This window comes from Protopterus annectens, chromosome 16.part0 (assembly GCF_019279795.1).
Source record: "Protopterus annectens isolate FY-2018-M chromosome 16.part0, PAN1.0, whole genome shotgun sequence".
In the NCBI taxonomy this organism is placed as follows: Eukaryota; Metazoa; Chordata; order Ceratodontiformes; family Protopteridae; genus Protopterus; species Protopterus annectens.
In genome coordinates, this window is record NC_056750.1 from 621,273,966 (window position 1) to 621,297,323 (window position 23,358).

The 23,358-nt window shown below is 40.4% G+C and overlaps 1 protein-coding gene across 1 annotated transcript in view; it reads right to left on the reverse strand.

Moving 5' to 3' along the window:
- Window positions 1-23,358, reverse strand: part of GOLGA2 (golgin A2) — a 1,989,954-nt gene that overhangs the window by 987,478 nt on the left and 979,118 nt on the right. Inside the window, exon 18 of the mRNA XM_044058153.1 lies at window positions 22,004-22,143. Coding sequence (XP_043914088.1) covers window positions 22,004-22,143 — 140 coding nt within the window. The remainder of the gene's footprint in view (window positions 1-22,003; window positions 22,144-23,358) is intronic.

The following is a 23,358-nucleotide window of genomic DNA, read 5'->3' on the forward strand; positions in this document are numbered from 1 at the left end:
CATCAATACTAAATAATAATGAATGAAAATACAGCCTAACAATATATTCAACTGTGTCAAATAAAAAATCTCAACTTGTATATATGCAGGTTAAACAAAACATATATTATAAGTATTCTAATGATGTCAGAACATCAGTTATCACTGACTAATAGGCCATCCCCATACGAATGATTAGCCAATGTCTTGAAATACATGAAAAGGTGTTGTGCCTGAGTCTAAAAAAAAATATATAACAACCCAAACAATCAAACTGCCCAATTGTTAAAGAACAGTATACATAAAACAAATATTTATATAGTCCATTTGAATTTCGAAGCTGCAAGCTGTTGTATTGTAACCTTCCAACTAAGCCAGTCCTAGATTTGTTCAGTCATCCCAATATGTAGCAATATGTCCATATCCACACAAAAAAAATAGATTGTGTTAATAATTAGAACCACATTAAACACACATGCCCCCTTGCACAAATATTAAATGTGAAATGTCTCCCAAACAGTATTGCGCAAGTCAAAGCCAGATATTCAAAAAAATCCAGGCCCAGTTGAAAGGCACAGATCCTGCTGCAAGCCCATCAGTTGATTGCCCGAATGTCAAGCTGTAGCACGGTCCAATTGTGACTGTAAAGTTCAGAAATGTTACAAAGTCAATATTATCAGCCCATAAAGTGTAAATGGCGATCTCACCACGCTGATAGCAAAGTTATGTTTGTTCCAAATAATTTCTGAATGACCCCATGTAAATGGTACAGCAAAAATAACAAAAGGTTCAGCCCAAAAATCTCACCAAGATGATTCCCTGGTTCCTTTTGCGTCCTGCCAGTTCATGGACAGGCAAAAACCATTCATGAATCCAGAAGGCCAAAAGTCTTGTTTAGTAAAATGCTGAGATATACATTGGCCCATGCTAATTATCAGTTGAAACTTGATATCCAAACACCAAATCCAAAAAATGCACCAGGCATGAACCACACAGAATGTAGACCAACAGGTTAATCAGGGTACGGAATCCCCCATGACAGCTAAGGCACCATACACCACAGGCTAACAGCAGGAAAAACTGGACACCCACAATGAAAAATACCTGCAAGTACGGCAGGTGCACGGCACTCAAAACACCTTAAAGGCAATACGAAAAAAAAATCCAGCACACAAAGGGGAAAGGTGCCTGTATCAAATATCCATTTATTCCAGCATAAATTAGGCAAAAACAGACCAGTTTTCAGCCCAAAATTACTAAGCCTTCCTCAGTGTTGAAAATCAAGCAGTAAAACTAAGCTTAATATGCAAAAGTGTAACACAAGAATCCTGCTGATTGGTTGGCTATAAATGTTCATTGGTTGTGCGTTTTTTCCTGCTGTTGGCCTGCGGTGTATGGTGCCTTAGCCATCATGAGGGATTCCTGGCTTGATTAGCCTGTTGGTGAAATAGTTTCTTTTTCAGACATTTTTTGGGCTGGACCTTTTGTTATTTTTGCTATACCATTTACCAGGGTCATTCGCCAATTATTTGGAACAATCATAACTATGCTATCAGCTTGGTGAGATCGTCAAATGTGGGGTTTTTTTTTACACTTCATGGGCTGATAATACAGACTTTGTAACATTTGTAACATTTCTGAACTTTACAGTCATAATTGGACCTTGCTACAGCTGGACATTCGGGCGATCTAAGCTTCTCAATTGGACCTGGATTTTTTTGAATATCTGGCTTTGACTTGTGAGATACTGTTTGGGAGACATTTCATATTTAATATTTGTGCAAGGGGCAAGTGTGTTTAATGTAGTTCTAGTTTTTAACACGATCTATGTTTTTTTGTGTGGATATGGACATATTGCTGTATACTGGGATGACGGAACAAATCTAGGACTGGCTGAGTCTGAGAGTTACAAAACAACAGCTTCAGCTTCGGAACTCAAACGGACTATATAAATATTTGTTTTATGTATATCATTCTTTAACAATTAGGCAATTTGATTGTTTGGGTTGTTATACACAACACTTTTTCATGTATTTCATGACATATTGGCTAATCATTAGTATGGGGATGGCCTATTAGTGATAACTGATGTTTTGACACCATTAGGATACTTAAATCATGTTTTGTTTAACCTACATATATACAAGTTGAGATCTTTTATTTAATTGACACAGTCAAATTTACTACTGGGCTGCATTTTCATTTATTACTATTTAGTATTGATACATGTTATTCTGGGGCTGCATTTTGTAAAGGTCATATTGTTCGATTTAAGACAATAATAAGGATAGATACATATGAACCTGATGACACTTTCCTGTAACTATTGACTATTAATGATAAATGTAAAAGGGGGCAGGCACAATACATTTTTATAAATACTGTTTGGTTATGATTTTCTTGCTGACACTACTCCAATTGTTACTATTTTGGGTGGATTCTTTGGACTTCCATATTTAAGCTATGGAAGTCATTCAGGACCTCAGGGGGGTGTAGCAGTGCGGACATTAGAAGCAATTCTTCTAAGAAGCATGTCTTTTGAGTATGCAGTGGCTGTACTGGTTCTCCTAAAGTTTTGGATTAAAATTATTAATAAGTGTTTTTGGTTATAGGCAAACCCAGCCTTGCACACACGAGATTCCATATCAGTTTGGGTCTCAGTTTTTTTCAACAATAACTTCTTACCTATTGGTTCATGAATGTACTGGCTTCTATTGTCTCCTACATTTATCTGTACATGTAAGGTGGATATTCATTCAAGTTGTGTGGAGGGTGAATCCAGCCCAGGGACACTGAATTTATTTGCAAGAAATATTTTTTATATTACGAGACTGTTGTTCACATTTGTGCCTGCCCACTTCTTACTTTGATACATTTATTGCCTTACTGGTTTTTCAATTGGGGTCCATTTTTATACCCAATTTTTGTCATTACCAGGGGAATACTGGTACGGACCCTATTTGTGTCATCTTGCCCCTTTTTGGATTTATTGTATTATGGATCTCACTCAGCCTCTTATAGGGCTATTGGCTGACTGGGATGACTTGTGGATTTTTGCTCTAGGACCTGGGGGAACCCGGATGATATGGGAGACAGGGTTGAACCACAAAATACATGTTCAACAGTTTTCCAACAATTAACTAAGAGTATGCGGGTGTTACACACCAATATTTGACACTTAAGATTACTTAAAGCATACCAAGCCAAAAGGATTTCTCCCAAGGGATTAAGGGTCAGGATCCAACCCCTAGTAGCCCATTTAGATGATGTACTTGTAGAACAATGGGCCCTTGTACAGCAAAAGGCATCCATGGGCTTTGTAGATACCCTTATTGCATATTATGATCAATATATAGATTTGAGTATTAGAGAAGTAGCCTCTATTTGTGACGAAACCCGAAAATTTTAGGGTCAGGCATGTTATACCACTTGCCTCAACCAGCTAAGCCAGGAATTATCATCTTTGTAAGAACAATTAAAGACAGGAAAATGAGGAAATATGAACTTGATAGGGATGATTATGTGTGGGGTAAACCTTTTGGTCCCAATAAAAATGTCATATTCAATAATGTGGGTAGGAAACCTAAGAGAAAGAGACCTAGGTCAGTTCTGAAAAAAAAATATTAATTCATGGAGTGGGACATCAGCAGAAACTCCTCTTCCATGACAGATTCTGAGGCACAATATACTGCAGCACCCCCAGCCCCAAAAAGTAGGAATTCTGATACCCCTTTTAGGGGCAGGGTATGGAGGGGAGGGAGAAAGCATCACCGGAATCAACAATGTAGAAACCTTATTGAAAGTGATGACATGTAACTAGACAATTGTAACAATGTTTTGAATATATCTCTTCCACATGACTCACACAAACTGAATTGCAGCTGCTCAATAAAGGACTCAACGTTGTACCACCTTCTTTGTTTGAGGATTCTTTAGCACAAAATGTTATTGATTTTTGTTGTCTGCTAAATCTCAGGTTACATTTTGAATCTTCATCCGCAGTTATGCAACACTCAGTCCATATGTTTCAACATAGAGTTCTCAAAGATCTACATTTCCTGTCCCGGGAACATAACATTAGGCCTCACAACCTTTCGAGGAAGGAACAACAGATTATTTTGGACTTGCAACAAAATACGGATTTAGTGATTTTACCAGCTAAGGGTGGGGCTATTGTGATTATGAATTGGTGCAAATATGATGCTGAGGCTCAGAGACAGTTGAGTAATGGCTGCTACTATGTGTATGCCTCTGGATCCTGGTCCTAAATTTAAACAACAAACTGACCAATTTCTGTTGTCAGCTGCGGATGAATGCATTTCTCAGTCTATTTTGTACCATCTAACTGTCCCTGATCCTAGGCACCAATATCTGTACCTTTTACCTAAAATCCACAAAAATATATATGATCACCCGGGGATGACGAACTGTACCTGGTCGCAGAACTGTCACAGAACCTTTGCCAAAATTTTTGACACAACACCTCCGGCCTCTTCTCAGATATGTCAGATCTTGGATTCAGGACACCACCCAATTCTTACAGATAATAATGGATACACAACTGGAACCAGGGTGGTTGTTATGCACCCTTGATGCAGTGTCTCTATATACCAATATTCCTCATTGGGCTGGTCTACTAGCCCTGGAACATTGGCTTTTTCAGGCCGAGCTCTATTCACCTGGTTTCAACACCTTTCTTATATGCCTTGCTGAACATGTACTCACAAAGAACACCTTTAATTACTATGGTAAGTGCTTTTGACAGGTAAAGGGTACAGCCATGAGGGAAGTCTTTCACGCCCATCTATGCTGACCTTTTTATGGCTTATGTGGAAGAGCAGTTAATTTATGATGTTACCCACAATTTATATCTTGATGAAACTGATATATGGAGAAGCTACCGAGATGATTGCTGGATGGTTTGGAAAGCTGATGAGGGGTACTTGCATGAGTTCATCGAATGTATTAATGGTAATAAGTGAAGTATCCAATTTACGGTCAACTACAATATGGATCAAATTACTTTTCTGGATGTTTTGATTACTAGAAATTCAGATCACATCTTAGATACCCAGTTTTTTGCAAGTATCCACAATACAACTCATTATTACATGCCTCTAGCTTTCACCCTCCTCACATTACACGCAACATCCCCAAACCTCAGTTTTTCTGTATAAGACAGATCTGCTCCCACCATGACAAATATCATTAGAAACAGGACCTTGTTAACAGGTTCAAATCCAGGGGTTACAAAACTGGCACGATTCTCACAGCCAGCAATTTGGCCTCTTCCATGGATAGGAATGACCTTCTGATTTACAAGGATAAACAACAACTTGGCCATCCTGTGCTTAGATTGGTAAACACCTTTGGATGCAATACCAATGTGTTATTGGATAGTGTTAACAGACACTGGAATATATTATTAGCGGATGAGAGGTTATCAGGCATTCTTAATGATAGATGCCTTTTTTCCTATTATAGAGGCAAAACTCTGAGTTCATACTTCAATCATTTCAAACAGGGTTTGACTGAGTGAACAAGCTCAAGCAACTTTAACGGGGGAGTTGTTGCAAGGTTGCTATCCATGTGGGCACTGTGACCATTGCCTAGGGTGGTCAAGTCCAAACAGTTCACAAGCAAAAATATGGGGTTCGTCTTCGACATCAGGTTTCTGGCCAGTTGGGAAAAGACTGGGTGATTTACCTGGCCAATTGTATGTGTTCCGCATTTTATATTGGTCAGACCTCTCGCCCGGTGAGATTACGGATATCCGAACACTTTAGTGATATCAGACAAAAAATACCAAATAACGCACTTTTTAAGCATTCTTTGATACATGCTACAGCCACTTTTAGGTTCACCATTACTGACAGAATAATTGGGGACCGCTCTAATAAAATAGGTTGGCATAATATACTGAGTAAAAAAGAAAAAGTGGATCATCAGGCTAGGTGGATTATTTCCACCAGGCTTAAATGAACATTGATAGCCAACCAATCTGCAGGATTATTGTTGTGTTACACTTTCGCATATCAGGCTTAGTTTTACTGCTTGATTTTCAAGACTGTGGAAGGCTTAGTAATTTTGGGCTGAAACCCGTCTGTTTTTGCCTAATTTATGCTGGAATAAATGGATATTTGATGCAGACACCTTTCACCTTTGTGTGCTGACTTTTGTTTTTTTTTTGAATTTCCTTTATGGTATTTTGGGGATGTGCACTTGCTGTACTTGCAGGTATTTTTCATTGTGAATCAAACGAAAAGACAACACTGGATCCTTTGTTACTAGCAGATGTATTTATAATTTGGAGAAGTGTGTTAATGGGATGTTGGATTCTTGCACTTACAAGTCCAGTACAAAAACGTGCAAGGGACATTGTGCTATCATTACTGCTTCTGGTACTGAGTTTTTAATGCACGACTGTTATCATGCACCCAATTCCTTGTGTAGCTGAGAATGATGTAGCTATGCTGGATCTAAGAGAAAAGTCACAGCTTTCATTGGATCTTCCTGTTGTCATGGAGGATTGTGGCTTCTACATTATTATATAGTGCCTGTGAGCTTCCCTCTAGGCATGCTATCTTGGCTCATATGAATAGACGAAGAGGGAAGAAGTTTGGTATTTTACATCAGGTTATGTTTATTGATGATTTGAACTTTGATGAATTTATAACCATAAAGTGTGAAATGGAAACCTATAAAAGCGCAGCTAACAATAAAAAATTATCCTTTTACTACTTGTGTCTCGTTTTACTTGGATACTTGAAAGTGAATTTATGTTGAAAAAAGGCATTTTTTTTTTTTTTTTTAATAAAAATTTTGTTGGACAGTTTACTGAAGTTATGCTTTCCAGCTATCGATAATCTAAACATTCTTACTTGAATGGAGATGAAGACGGCTGAACATTTCCCTCTAATGGGAGTAGTTGATCAACTTTATTAATTTGGGTAATGTGAGAAAATTGTGCTGGTGATTTAATGCAGTATGTCTTCAAAAAATGAGCATGCCTGCAACACGTTCTGGCATTTGATTGAGCTTTTTGAGGACTGCTGTATTTTGGTGTACCCTCACTACATTTCAAGACATTTTGAATACGGATCTGACATGGCTGTGAAATTAAACATACCTTCAGTTGTTGCAAAGGATGCTTTTTTCTCAATTGCATCAAGTTTTATGGTGGCGTACTAATTCTTTTGGACTTCAACATTTGTATGGATCCTCTGCTGAATTTCACCCTTTAGTGAAACAGTCCATTTTTTTTCCCTAACCATAGGATCATGTTGTTTCTGCTTTTGAATATTTGAAAGTGTATTTTCCTTATGTATCTTTATTTTGAAGAGACATACATTTATGGGACGATGGACAAGTCTGCATCAAGGCCATCAAAGCATTCCTGGTTTCCTGTTTTATTTTGAGTTTCATTTTGCTTTTGCACTACTTATGACATTAGAGGAGTTTATTTTCCCAAGACTCAATATCAAGTGGAGTTTTAACATCGTTGATTACACAGTTCCCTGGGATGCAGATTTTCTGACATTAAGAGCTGTTGTGTACACTTTTGTGAAAGAGCAGAATCACGTGTATGAATTGTAAACACGGATTATGTCTGGCTTACCCATTTCTCCAGTCTGGAAAACTAAAGCTTTACATGATATACAGCTTAACTGTGTTTTTACATGTGCAACACAATTTGTGTTTGGATTTTTCAGAAGGCTATTTGCTCTTCCTTCTGATCCACTTTTCTGAGTGTTTTCTGTAATAAAAGCATTTTATATTTTAAATGGTTTGTGTTCAAATGGTTGTTTTTTCAGCGTCTTTTTTTCAGTTTGTATTTCAGTGTGTATTATATTGTTGTAATATCTACATGGATCTCCCTAAAATAATACAGAAGAACCTGTGTAAGTTGACCACCCAAGGGACTGTAACAAACTGGTCAACATACGGAGATGGTCAACATAAACTAGGCCTACTGTACTGATACGTACATGTACTTTATTTTCTAGTACAGCTTTTATTAGAGAATACCATACAAATTCGTACACAATCAAAAAACAGTAAAATCATACCTACGGTGTCATATAAAATCAACACATTTACTGTTTTCTTATGGTTTCATTATTTTTTCTGAAAAGAGAATCCATCTTTGTTTCTTACTCTTATTACAAAGTTAAGTGGAGAAAGTACTCTCAATGCTGGCAACACCACTCAGCATACCTGGGCATTTTTCCACAGCAAATGACCAACTGCATTATAAGATGCTTGACATTCTCTTCTTTTGGAGTTTCTGCAATTTCTGTCTCATCCTCACTTGCTTTTTCCACTTCATCAGCTGTTTCATGCACTTTTACGCTGGTCTGTACTTTGGTCAATATCACTTCGAAAATTGCTTCTGGGCCAGGTTTATTACTGGCTGCCAACTCATCATCAACTCCAACAAAACCTTCAAAATCTACTTCTTCAAATTCTGCCATGGGAGATGGACTGTGATGGGGCAAAACATTGTGTTTTAGTAATAACCCACTGCAGGAGCTGGGCTCGATAGTGCATTTAAAATGTTTTGATGATGCCTCGGTCAAGAGGTTGGTTTTTTGAGGTCAAGTTTGGAGGCAGAACTTTCAGTGTCACGCTTGTGAGATGATTCACTTGCAGATGGCCAGGACGGTTGTCTACTTGCTTCTTGCTTAGATGCTTCAACAAAGTATTTGTTTAAGGGTGTGCACACTTATGCAACTAGTTTACTGTACGTTTTTTATTTATATTTTTTCCCCGAACAGATTTGTTTGTTTTTCAATTGAATTGTACAGGTTATAGGTCACATTAAAGGTGGGAAAAGTTTTAAAATGATTTATTGTGGTCTTATTTTTTTATATCACAAAAACCTGGCATTTTAACAGAGTTGTGTACACTTTTTATATCCACTGTACCTGTTAGATATATATTTACATACTTACAATAGTGCATGTACGCTTCTGCTTGTTAAAATATATATAGTAAAATACAGACATTTAAATGCATGTACATTTCTGTTTGTTAGCATATATGCACAAAAGGGTTAAACTTTCCTTAGTTACAAACATGCATGGTCTGGCATCCAGCTGTGTGTGTAATACTAATTTTCTGTGCCTGGTACAAGTTTCAAGGAGAAAGTACAGTTTTGTACCTACCATAAATGTAGATGTCCGATAGGAATGCATCTGCAGTCCTTACAAATGGGTTGTCCTGTCGTCAGGCAGCCCTTCGGTCGGCCGGATTCCAAAGTCTGGGTCTGGCCTCGGCTGGTGTCGCACTTCACCCGACGTCATGGCTGCAGTTCTTCGGGTATAAAGGCATCAGCCGACGCCATTTTCCTCAGTGTTTCTTGCCCCAGATGCCAGGAGCCCTCTTGGAAGGCTAAATTTGGATAAATGCCAATGTTTCCAAATAGTAGAGAGCAAACACAAAAAATAAGCATGTATGTACATATATACAAACAAATACACCATAAAAGATCCCCCCCCCAGCTAGCTATAAGATGGGCAAATACCCTAGGAGTACCACAGAGGGGAAGACGGGTGGGTAATCCTGACTGCAGATGCATTCCTATCGGACATCTACATTTATGGTAGGTACAAAACTGTACTATGTCCTTCAAGGATGCATCTGCAGTCCTTACAAATGGGTAGAATACCATAGCCAAACTTGGGGAGGAGGAAAAAAAAAGATAGATTATGGTGTAGTTAGGATCCCTTGCAAAACAGCAGTGGCAAAATCTGCTCGGGATCTTTGAGTATAAAGGTAAATTATAATGCTTGGCAAATGTATGCACGGAGGTCCAAGTAGCAGCCTCTATAATGTCCTTGGTAGCCACTCCTCGTAAGAAAGCTGTGGTAGTGGCTGTAGCCCTTGTAGAGTGAGGCCTGATGTTCTCTGGAGTTTTCTTTCCATGGTAGGAGTAACAAAATCTAATGCAATTTCCTATCCACTTGGAGATTGATTGTTTTGAAATTGCTTTTCCTTCCCTTCCTGTTGCATATGCTACCAGTAGCTGGTCAGTTTTTCTATTGCCCTTGGTCCTGTCCAGGTAGTAGCGCAACTGTCTATGTACATCCAAGGTATGTAACAGTCTTTCTCCCCTGTTCTGTGGGTTTGGGAAGAATGTAGGTAGGTGGATAGCCTGATTTAAAGACACTCTGGATACCACCTTAGGCATAAATGTAGGATTTGTTCTCATGGACACTATCTTGATGGAAGATCAGGAAGGGTTGCACTGCCATTGCCTGTAATTCAGAAACCCTTCTTGCTGAAGTGATTGCCAGCAGGAAAGCAGTCTTCCATGATAAGTATTGTAATTCTGCTGTTGCTGCTGGTTCGAAAGGGGGAAGTGTCAATTTTTCTAGCACAAAGTTCAAGTCCCATGCTGGCAATGGTGGTTTCCTAGGAGGTTTTACATTTTTGATTCCTCTCAGAAACTGCCTGAGCAGAGGATGTGAGAAGACAGGAGGATCCAAGCTGTATTCTGCTGAAATAGCTGATGCATGTATCTTGATGGAAGAAGAGGACAGGCCTGAGTGGAAGAGCTCTGCCAAGTATTCCAGGATGTTGGCTATGTTTAACAGTGACACATCTTCTCCCTTTGCAGTACTCCAAACGAGATATCTTTTCCATTTTGCTGCATAATTTTTTCTTGTTGAGGGTCTGCGAGCCTCAAGGATAATGTCTTTAACCCTTTGGGATAAATTTGGGTTAACTGATCTTATGTAATGTTCCAGGCAGTCAGCTGCAGAGTTTTCAGGTTTGGATGCAGGATGTTGTAGTTGTTCTGTGTTAACAGCAATGAAACCAGGGGTAGTGTCCATATTTGTTCCCCGAGACATGCTCCTTAGTAATGGGTACCAATGTTGCCTTGGCCAGTCTGGAGCTATCAGAATGATCCTTGGACGGTCCTCTTTGATCTTCAATAGCACCTTGTGCATCAAAGGAAGTGGTGGGAATGCATATGCTGTCAGGTTTTTCCAACTGAAAGATAGGGAGTCCACCTTCCAAGCAAGTGGGTGGTACGTCCTTGTGCAGAATTTGTTTAGCTGGTGATTGCGTGGGGATGCAAATAAGTCTATCTCTGGGAGTCCCCATTTTCTTGTGATGGCTTTGAAGATGTCCGGATGCAGCATCCATTCGTGGGCATCCGTGGTAGTCCTGCTTAATATATCTGCTAGAATGTTTTCTTTTCCCGGTACAAAAATTGCTTGTAACTGAATGTTGTAGCTCAGAGCCACATTCCATAGGTCCAGTGCCATCCGGCATAGAGGGTATGAATGTGTGCCTCCCTGTTTGTTGATGTACCACATAACTGTGGTGTTGTCTGTCCTTATCAACTGACCTTCTCGGAGAAATGGTCTGAATGTCTGGATTGCCAATTTTACTGCCAGCATTTCCTTTAGATTTATGTGCAGGTGTAGCTGGTCTTGAGTCCATAAGCCTTGTATGCACTTGTCCAGCATGTGGGCCCCCCAACCGAGGTCTGAGGCATCCGTCGTGATGGTTTGGCTTGGTTGAATGCTGCAGAAGGGCAATCCTGTGTTTGATTGACAGGCCTGAGCCCACCATAGGAACTCTTGCTTCAGGCATGGGATTATTGGAATTTTGGTTTCTAGGCTGTGCTTGTGTTGAGACCATAAATTCTTTAGGTACCACTGTAGCTTTCTCATATGCAGTCTGGCACGAGGGACCAGTATTATGCAGGATGCCATGAAGCCCAGGGCTTGCAGTACTTTTCTTGCTGTTAGATGGTTCTGCTTTGTTAATGCCAAGAAGTAGAGAGGTAGTTGCTCTTGCTTTTCTACAGTTAGGAATGCCATTTGCTTTGATGTGTCCAGCTCTGCAACCAAAAAGGTTATTCTTTGGGATGGTATCAGCCTTGACTTTTTTATATCGACTGTATATCCCAGGGCTTGTAGCAAGTAAATGACTCTTTGTAAGTCTTCTGTTAGCTTGTTTTTGTTGTCCGCTTGTATCAGGCAGTCATCCAGGTAGGGGTAAATTTGGATTCCCTGAAGCCTGCAATGAGCAATTACTGATGCCAGGCATTTCGTGAACACTCTGGGTGCAGTAGATAAGCCAAAGGGCAATGCTGAAAATTGATAATGCTCTGATCCTGCAAGAAATCTGAGGTATCTTCTGCAATTTGGTCGTATGGGGACGTGCAGGTATGCCTCCTTGAGATCTAGAGTTACCAGCCAAGACTCCTTGCCCAGCATGGGAAGAAGCTGCTGTAGAGTCAGCATTTTGAATTTTGGAACAATGAGGAATGTGTTTAAAGCGGACAGGTCGAGAATAGGCCTCCATTTTTTCTCTTTTCTTTGTACCAGGAAGAGTCTGGAGTAAAATCCCTTTCCTTGTTCCATAGATGGTACCTTTTCCACAGCTCTCATCCTTAATAATTGAGATATTTGTTTTAGAGCTTCTGCCTTTTGAGTTGGTGGTAGGTTTGGCATTCCTCTTTTTCCTGGTAGAGTATGGAAATGAAACCTGTAACCTTGGTCTATAGTTTGCAAAATCCACTTGTCCCATGTGATGTAATGCCAGTTCTTTGAAAATAAAGCTAGCTTTCCGCCTAAGGGTGCTTCTAGTTGTTCCCTGGTAGGCGGTGCCAGAGCCAAGTCACTGTGATTGTCCTGTTGCAGTGGTGGTGGCTGCGTCTGTGCCTCGCTGGTTGTTACCCTGCCACTGGCGTCCCCTGTAGGCACCCCTGGATTGGTTTCTGCCTCTTGAACGCCTATTCCTGCCTCTCTGTGCTTTAGAGGAGTCTGGAAAGGACCAATTTTTGGAGGGCCAGTTCCTGCTAAACCTTGGAGGTTGGACCTGTAAGAAATCTTTCACTGTTTGTACAGATTTTGCCTTCTCTTCCATCTTCTTCATTACCTGTTGTGCAGGAGAACCAAATAAATTGACCTTGTCCATGGGAGCATCTAATAGTTTTGATTTGACATGGTCCGGTAAGGCCTGCTCTTTCAACCATGCATGCCTTCTGATAACTGTGCCAGTCATGGCTGATCTAAAGGAAGCCTCCAGTGCATCATAGCCGCATTTTAAAGAATGGTTACTAACTTGCTGAATGTTATGTACCATTTCCTGAACATACTTCTTATCTAAAGGTTCATCAGAGGACAGTTTTTTAGTTAACTGGTCTAGCATAAACTCTTGATATTGGATCATATGAAATTGACAGTTCAAGGCCCTAGCTGACAGAGTAGCAGAAGTGTAAACTTTTTTACCCCATCTCTCTAAGGACCTGGATTCCCTTTCAGAGGGGGGTGGATTTTTAGCAGAGGTAGTTGCTACAGCCTTAGGCCCCTGGGAGATAGTCTCGGGATCTGCAAAAGGAGCCTTGTATAAATGGTGATGTGTGTCCGGGACCCTGTAGAACCTATCGGGCTTAGCAGGGACCGGAGGTAATGAATCAGGAGCAGTACAAGCATCATTAAATGCATCATCTACAACAGAAAGAACTGGAGGTATAGCTAAAGGCCTATGTTGTGGTAAATGCAAAAAGGTTCTAAGCCTTTTCCTGGAGTCTGAGAAATCTTGGCCCTGCCACTGAAATTGTTCCCTCATAGCATGCAAGGTTTCCCCAAAGGAAAATTCCTCAGGTGGAGAGGCAGAAGGGATGGACTCTTCAGCATCAGAGTCTTCGTAAGGGGAATAAGGTGCCTCTGGAGGGTCTGTATTATCTGAATCATCAGAGGAATCATCTGTGGACACTGGCTCAGGGGGCTCTGCTCTAGGCCTCTTCTCTGGAGGTGGATGAGAGGCCCTGTCTGGATGAGGTTGGGATCCCGGATTAAAGAAATGAGATCCTCTGCCAGAGAAAGCATTTGGGAACTGGAGCTGGGCCTGTGAGAGGGGGTCTTAACAGGCACAGTTTTTGTAGCTTTAGCTGCTTTAGCCCTGGCAAAGGCCTTAATGGACATGGCTGCAGGAGGCCTAGCAGCTCCACGTGCAGGGTTGAAATATCCAAGGGAATAGTGTCAGATAATTCCTGAGAAACCGCAACTGCAGGTTGGATTTCAGAAGCCGATTCCACCAGGTTAGAAGAGGCCTCGGTAGAAGGCATGTTTTCGGCTGAAGGAAGAACCGCTTGCTCGGTTTCAGCCGAAACAGAGACACTCGTGGTTGGCTTAACCGCGGTTTCGGCCGAAACCGCAGACCGCGAGTGTCGGTCCTTTTCCTTGCGTTTTTTGGATATTTGTGTAGTCGGAGGATCCGATGGCATAATATAAGCAAAATCAGAGCCGAAAAACTGCTCAGCAAATTCCGACCGACGTCTAAGCGTCCGTCGGTTAAAAGAAGCACAGGCTAGACAAGCTGCTACGTCGTGGTCTGGGCCTAAACAAGGTAAGCAGTAAGAGTGGAAATCTTTATGAGGTATTTGTTTCCCACAAGTTAAACAGTTATTCACTTTTTCTGACATCGGCTGAGGCAAGAAAGAGTCCCCAACGGGGTACTTAGCTTTTTAGAAGTCTTCGTAGTATTCGGTAGTAGTAATCTCTGGTTCTGACCGACCGGCACTTGTGAACAGCTTCTGCTTCGGGCGCCACGCGGCAAGAAAGACTGAGGAAAATGGCGTCGGCTGATGCCTTTATACCCAAAGAACTGCAGCCATGACGTCGGGTGAAGTGCGACACCAGCCGAGGCCAGACCCAGACTTTGGAATCCGGCCGACCGAAGGGCTGCCTGACGACAGGACAACCCATTTGTAAGGACTGCAGATGCATCCTTGAAGGACATCAGCAGATAAGAAACCCATGTGGAGGAATGAACTCCTCCCTACCGGTCGGAGACAGAAACAATATCCTAACAGCAACGACTCCCTAAAATTTTAAGGTTGTCACAATTCACCTTGAAACAGAACACAAATTAGCTTATCAACAGACTGCATGACATCAAACGAATTCCAACAGTATTAACATCAACGGACTGTTTCATGGACAAGATCCGAATGGTACAAAAAAGTGTATATAAAGGACACCGAGTGTATGATGTTAGATTTGATTTTTGTTAGATCTGGTACATGTAGGAACACGTTTGTTCTGAGGTAAATGGAGAATGAAACGTTATCATCAGTACTTACACTGAAAAACTAAACCTGGCACATTAAATGCTGTAAACTTTAACAGTATCGTATGTGTCGTCTGCTACATAGACAAGTTATTTTATTAGTAACTGCACATAAGTTAATACAGTGCTGAAAAAATTAATAGTCTGTAAAGTTCAGCGCATTAATCAGACTTTGGCTTCAGCAAGCAGCAGCACGCATCATAAAAAATAATTTTTCAGTACCTACAATTCAGACCAATTCAGACCAGTCCTTCACATTGAAAATATCTTCAGCAACACGTGATAAACAAAAGGCGTTGGGTCTAATCCAACATGTGGTAATAAAACATGAAAAAAGAACTTCTACTAAATAAAAAAATAATACAACTAAGGGGCAAAGACCACTCCTTCTACCCCTTAGTGTAGAGTGGACTCAACTGATCAAGTTATAGAGGGTAAATTAATATTGTGTGTCACAGTCCAAGTGATCAAGATACAACTTACAAAGGTGGTCAATATACAGAGGTCAGTCTTCCATTGAGTACATGTGGTGCATGTCTGGTCTATGAAAATTAGGTCAACTTAAGGAGGTGGTCAACTAAGGAGGTTCTACTGTACAAATTTAAGTCGACATGAAAAGTGTCAACTTAAAATTGACAAAAACACACAGACCTTTACCCACATCCTCTCAGCAATCAAAAAAACCCACCAGAAAATCGGCCTCCTCTACAGACACAACTACTACCTTACTCCATCTTCCCGTCATACCCTTGCATCTACCTTCCTTTTCCCCTCTCTCTTGTACGGTGCTCCCCTATTCTCCAACCTACAACTCGGACTCCGTGCTAAACTTGAGGCCTGTTACAACAAAATCTGCAAATTTGCAACCAATTCTAAGGACTCTTCCCATCACTGTCACTCCCTACACACCCTAAACTGGCTAGAACTCCACAACCACCTAAAGTACCTACAACTTACAACAGCCCACAAACTCATCTTTAAACCAGCAGAATGCCCCTCTCTTGCTAAATCTCTAACACCCTACACACCTACCCATACCCTGAGATCCACAGGCCAAAACCTCCTGCATGTACACAAACCCATCCACCCAACTGGTAAACTACTACTACTATCCCACACTATAGCCAAACTATGGAACAATCTCCCCACACCACTATGTAATATACCTAACCACGACAATTTCAAATCCATGCTTCTCTCCTCCAAATGGGAATGTCCTTCACATGCTCCCACCTAAAACTCCCACACTACTAACTCCACACCTAAATCATAATTTCTTTGCCTACTTTAACTTAATTCAGAGATCTTACTCAGAACATCTTTTCATAAATCTTTTGCATGCATGCCTCTGGCCTACCTTACTCATATTCTCAAACTTTCATTGTTTGTTTTTCTTATCCATTGTACCCATAATATTGTTTTCCTCTGTAATATTGTTACTTTGTCTCTATTCGTATGTATTTGTATGTCTGTTTGGGGCTTTTCCCCTCGGGTCTCCACTGAAAAAGGGTAATTCTTACCCAGCTGGACCAACCCGGTTAACAAATGCAAATAAACTCCATCTTGCAAACTGCAGATTCCCCCTGGTTGTCCGCATGGTGTGCTGCCTCATTAAAGCCTAGTGCTCCTCATCGGATTGTCCCCTCCCTGCTGGCCTATCTCACTTGGTATCCCTGAAGCAACAAAGCAGGCCAATTGTGTTGGCACCCAGGAAGCACCCCTATCTCCTCTTGAATGACGGTTTATTGGTGTTTAAACTTTCCATTACTGGCTGTATGTCATTTTGCCTAATTATTTTATTTTATGTTTTTGTCCTCTTGTGGGCTGCACACACGTGACACCAGCTAAGGTTTTTTCCTCTCCTGCCTACCTGCTTTCTAATAGTTACCCCTTCCACCTTTCATCTTTTATTGCTATTCCCCCCTGCCCCTGGTTGACCAACTTCCCCTCATCAGCCTGCCTTACAACGGCTGGAACATCCAACTTGCCTTGCCTTTTCTGTTCCCTCACTGTCTCTATTTTTCTTTCCTGGCTGTTGCACTCCTTTTCTCTCTTTTTCCTACCTTATGCTTCACCAAACGACTGTATCTTGAATATCTCTACTTACCTACTTTCTAATACCCCCCTCACTGTCCCTCTGCTAACTATTACTGTCCTTATTTTACCTTGTGCCTGTTATATTCTTGTAAACTACCGTCGCCTTTTCATCTTTCTTTAACAAACTCTCCTTTACATATTGCTAAGCTACGTAGTATATGAAACAGTAGTGTTTCAGCTACTCTGCTTAGCTGATTGACTTCCCTCTCTTCTCTGACTGGTTCTGCCCCGCTTCGCTCCCCTCCCTACCCCCTTACCCCACCCACCCCACGTACCCTTAGCCTTATAACCTGACATACCACACCCCCTCTATATCTACACCTATCCTAGGCTCCTACATACCACACCTCCTCCATATCTACACCTACCCTAGGCACCTACCTCACTTGCACCGCCCTCCTAACTATACCTCTCTCTGTTACTTCTCCTTTCTCCCCTCCCCACCCAAAACTACACACATACCTTGATATCAACCTGGTTTCTTTTACTCACTCTACACTCTTAGCCTATATCCAGTCTACTCCTATCTTTCTCACCTCAACATGTCTACTAAAGCTTACAAACCTACATCCAAGACCCCTGTAACAGGAACTGCTCTGAAAAAGCTAACACTTCTACTTATTATTTCTCTTGCCCTCACACTACCCTACTTCCTAACCTGTTATGAATCAAACCCTGATTACCACTTTAACTACTCTCCCAAACATACAACCTCTGATTGCATAAGCCTAAAATTTACTCATTTAAACATTACATCTATCCCTAGCTACCTCCTTGCCAGATATCACAGACTGTCCCACATTAAAATTCTAAATCTCTTGATTAAGAAACCAAAATACTTACTGTACTCCCCTATCAAAGCTTACCTCGAATATAGCCACTCTACCTTGGTAGACGGGGACATTCACCCCAACCCAGGACCCTTAACCACTTCATCTGATGAGGCAACCACTACACTAAACTCTTCCCTACTACTACCAACCTCCAATCCAAATACTCTACTCATAGGTCACCTTAATAAAAGTGTCAATAACAAAATCACCCATCTCCACTCCCTTCTTCAACACCACTCCTTTGATATTCTATGTTTAACTGAAACCTGGTTAAAACCCTTTACTAAAGATAATGAAATCTTACCTCCAGGTTACAACATCCTGAGACTTGACCGCAAAACTAAAAAAGGCGGAGGAGTTGCACTACTATTCAAAACAGAACTAAATGTAACATTAATACCCTATGATAACCTAGACATGAATAAGACTGAACTTCTCATCTCAAAGCTGCAACTAAACCCTAAAAAGTCCATCTATATTATCTGTATATATCTACCTCCTGGAAATAATTCTACTACTATAGAAAATATCCTTAGTTGGCTCACCTCCTCCTATCCACAAGAAACCATAATTCTTGGAGACCTCAACCTGGACTGGTCCTCTTTAATTACTAATAACCCAGCTTCTCATATTAACCTCTATGGCTTTACTCAAATAATAAACACCTCTACTAAGATTAACAAACCTAACAACAAAGAAAGCATTCTAGATTGGATTCTCGTTAACAAACCTCTACTAAAATATCAGTCTGGAACAGTACCGGATGACTTTAGTGATCACAATCTAACCTATATTATAAAACAAAGAAATGCCTCTAACAATACACCTATCTATAGGACCCTACGTAATCTCAAATGTTTCAACCCTATTCTATTTTAGAACTGAACTAAGTGCCTGCAATTGGAACCCACTAAAGACGCTTCCTCTTGAAGAAGCTGTGCTATACTTCAATACCACATTCCTAACTATTCTAGATAACCATGCACCATCACGCTCCATCCGAATTAAATCTAAACCTGCCCCCTGGCTATCTAAAGATACAAGACAAAAATGTTACTTAGAAACAAAGCTTGGAGAAAATGGCAAGCTAGCAAATCTTTCATAGACCAACAGACCTTTAGGCACCTAAGAAACAGTACCAAAAAAGCTATCTTCTCTGATAAAAGGAGTTATTATAGTAATCTCCAGCAAGCTAATTACAATAACCCTCAAAAATTCTGGTCAACCCTAAATAGGCTTCTACACCCTGGACAGACTACCACTCCATCCCCTACCGGATCTGAAAAGAATTCTACCCTTGATACTGCCAACACTTTCAACTCTTTCTTTATTGATACTATTAATTCCTTGGCCTCTCACCTCTCTAGTGACAACACTAGCATCCCCAACCTTGCATCCTCCAAACTACCAACCTTTAGGCTACAACCCATCTCCATTGCCTTTATACAAAAATGTATCCACAAACTCAAACCATGTACCCCTCGGCTGACAAACTCCCATCTGAATTCCTTCAAAAAGCAGCCTCTGAAATTGCCTATCCCATATCCATTCTCATTAATAGAACTGTAAATGAAGAAACCATACCTGACATCTGGAAAATCTCACATCATACCCTTACATAAAGGAGGTAACTCCTATGAATACTCTAATTATAGGCACATAGCTCTCTTGTCCCCACTAGCAAAAATCATGGAAAAATGTGTCCACCATCAGTTAATGGACCACTTAATAAAGAACAACATTCTTACTAACTGTCAACATGGCTTTAGGCCTTTTCATAGCACAACCACCGCTCTCCTCTCCTTTACAGACCCTATTAACAAGAATCGTAATAATAACATCCTGTCTTCAGCCCTCTTTATTGACCTGTCTAAAGCCTTTGATATGGTTAACCACTCTATTCTCTTGAAAATTCTTGAATCTCTCCTTAGAATCTAAGGCTGTCCACTGGTTTAGTTCCTATCTTACAAACAGGAAACAAGCCGTTCTCTGGGATAACAAACTCTCATCCCTTCTCCCAATCTCACTTGGGGTCCCCCAAGGCTCTATTCTTGGACCACTTCTTTTCTCCCTCTTTATAAATGACTTACAAATAGCTATTCCCCAGGCTACTTGTATACAATATGCTGATGACTCCACATTAATTTGCTCTGCTAAATCCATCTCTGAACTTCAAATTAATACTCAAGCTGTTTTCTCCAAAGTTGAAACTTGGTTCTTAAAATGATGCCTACTCCTAAACGCTAAAAAAAAAACAATCTATACTAACCTCAAGAAAAACAATCTCTCTAAACTATCTACCACGTACAATAATATAGCTAGATTTGTTACTGGTAAACCTTTCAGAACTCACCACTGTCTGAATCTGCAGCAACTTAACTGGCTTGAACAGACAAACATGTTGCTTCTTTCCCAACTCACATTTGTCCAAAGAGCATTCTACCAACCCCACAACACACCTATACTCTCTAACCTCTTAACCCCTACTCTAATCTGAACTCCTCCGCTCATCAAGCAAACTACTAGTTTCCTTAACCAAATCCAATAACCTAGCAGGTGATTCCCTTTTCTCGAATACCATTGGAAAACACTGGAATCAACTTCCTACCGAACTTACTTCCATTGCATCTACTGTTCTGTTAAAACAAAAACTCAGAATCTACCTTAAAAGCCACTGGATGTGTCCCTGCTCTAATCCTGATTAAAGTAATTTCCTTCAGTTAATCCTTCTTTTCTCTTCCCTATTCTTCTGTACCTCCTGCTTCTTCCCTTAGCTTTCTTTCTCTACCTTTACAGACTTCTTCTCTTCATTTTTCCTCCTTATGGCTATGAATCTCTTTCCAACAAGTATTTGTCTGTTTATATCTGCTCTCTCTCTATTGCTGCTTCTCTTTCCTTGATCTTACACTCTCTCTTCTTGGTGTTAAAATATGTTAGTATGTTCAACATGATGTTACTTAGTTTCCCTAGGAAGTTAAGTCCTTTTCTTTCTTTTGGTAACATTTTCATTTCTCTTTCCCTGCTCTTACACTTTCTGTTTTCTTTGTTTTAGAATTAGGTAATAATGTGTATTATGACATTATTTGGATTATCTACATAGGTAAAGTTCTATTCTTTTGTGTAACCATTTTCTTTGTCTATATCCCACCAGTCTGTACTTGTTAATTGTGCTCATGATGCATCTCCTTTTGTCTAAATGTGGAGCTTTTCTCCCCGGGCCTCTGCTGAAAATGGAAATATATCCAGTTGGACTAACCCGGTCAACAAATGTAAAATAAATAATAAATAAATAAATAAATGTTATGAGACAAAATCTTGCAGCTTGCAAATAAAATGCAATACTTTTTTACGTATGCACTGTTTCAGGTTTAGCTCTTATTTGTGAGAGATCATTGCAATACTGAGTTTGGAAAATAAGCCCTTTCCTTAGTATTGTGGGATCAAAGACTTGATAGATTTAATTAGTGGTGTGACTGCAGCCTCCCTGCAAAAACATTTATTTGCATGCTTTGAGATTTTTATTTTGGCACATGTAAATAAAGCTGTCAATGTGTTTTGTCAGTTATTTCAAGTTAACATTTTTTATCTCAACTATTTTTCTGTTTAATTCATTTAAGATAGACTTTACTTAACCACATATACACATCTGTATATATGGTCAGAGAAGTATTTACACAGACATTGGTGGCACAAACTTGATTCACAGCTATATAAAGCAAGTAAGTATTCATTTTTACAACAGTCCCTCCTACAGAAAAGACCTGTCTCTCTCAATGATCATTACAAGAAAAGTGACAAACATCAAAGTGTCAACTCAGCTACCATCCCTTCCTGTAGCAAAGGCAGCTACTTTCCAGAGAAAAAAAGAGTTTCCTGGCAAATAAGAAGTGATGCCATATATGTCAAAGCTTCTACTTAACCAATGAGCAGTCACTTTTTATTGAAACGTACATTTTCTTTCAAATTCCCAACTTTATCCTTTAACTGACTACTCATACCTGAACTTGATACTGAATGCTGAGTGCCTCTTTCTCTTCCTGAAGTTTCCGAATGTCTTCTTGAAGTGCCACTTCAGCATCTGTTGGTCCCTGGATTGGAGGTGTGACTGAACTCTCAGATTCTGTTGTCTGCAATAGTGCTTGTAAGAAAGAAAAACAAATTCTACTGAATTAACAGACAATGAAACATTTCACACTCAACTTTGTGTATCTAGTTAAAACAAAACTTCTGCTAAACCATGTAAAAATGTTGGTTACCATTAAGATTTCCAATACTATATGTTATTTGTTGCTCTGACATCAAACCATTCCTAACCACTCCAGGAGACCCGCCTAAACCTCTGGGTTCCCAAAGTGTTTGTGCAACTAACTTTTCATACCAGAAAATTAGGTACAGTGAGGCACTTAACAGTAGACCAGCAAGAGAAGGCAAGGTATATTTGTGTTAGGAGCTTAAACATAAATGGAGATGTTTGAGTAGATTCACTGTTGCAGCCCTCACATTTTGGACAACCTGTGTGCAGGCAGCTCATTGCCAACCCGACCTCTAGTACTTTACTCTCCCCTAGTGCTTTGGGTAAAACTCTCCCATCAAAGGCATAATTACATCTGGTACAAAGTGACCATTAGGCAATGCCATCTTCAAAGCTTTCTTGCCCCTGCATAAAACACTGAAAAAAACCCTCAGTGAGCAGGATCACAGCCCTAGAGGAAAAGATGTACTGCCTCAGCTACTCCAGTTTTACCTCTTAAGACACCATTCCCCTTCTTAAGGTAGTAGACAGACAAAGGAGGGATACAGGCCCAGTGGGAATATGAGAGGATGTAATGAGAACTACAGAGCCACTGCAACCTACTTAGCAACAAAATGGAGAGGAAGGGTCTGCAACAGTGAGTCAATCTGAACATCTACGCTTACAGTGAGTTTCTAACTAAACAGTACTACACTGATAGTAGCATTCACTGTTAACATCATCACAGTTGGGATGATGCTCAAACCACAATGTTCTAAAGTTGGGGGGGGGGGTCACTTAGATATGAGGCATTGCAAAATGACAAACAGGCCTTGTCAGCTGCTTTTAGGTTGCAATCTTTGGAGAAGGTGTGCACAGATGACCAAACAGCTATGAGTACAGCCTGGGAGGTAACATCCTAAGGAAGGATGTAGTAGCACCATTTCTGTTGTAATGGATACTAATCTGGCCTGGGGGAGTTGTCATGGTACAAGTAACAAAAGAAAATGCAATATACTTATTAGCAGGTCTGCCCTCCTTCCCTTTTGCAAAAAGGCCAAACAGCTGATCAGACGTTTCAGTTCTTGTATGCATAATCACAGCTGGTCTTGGAAAGAAAAT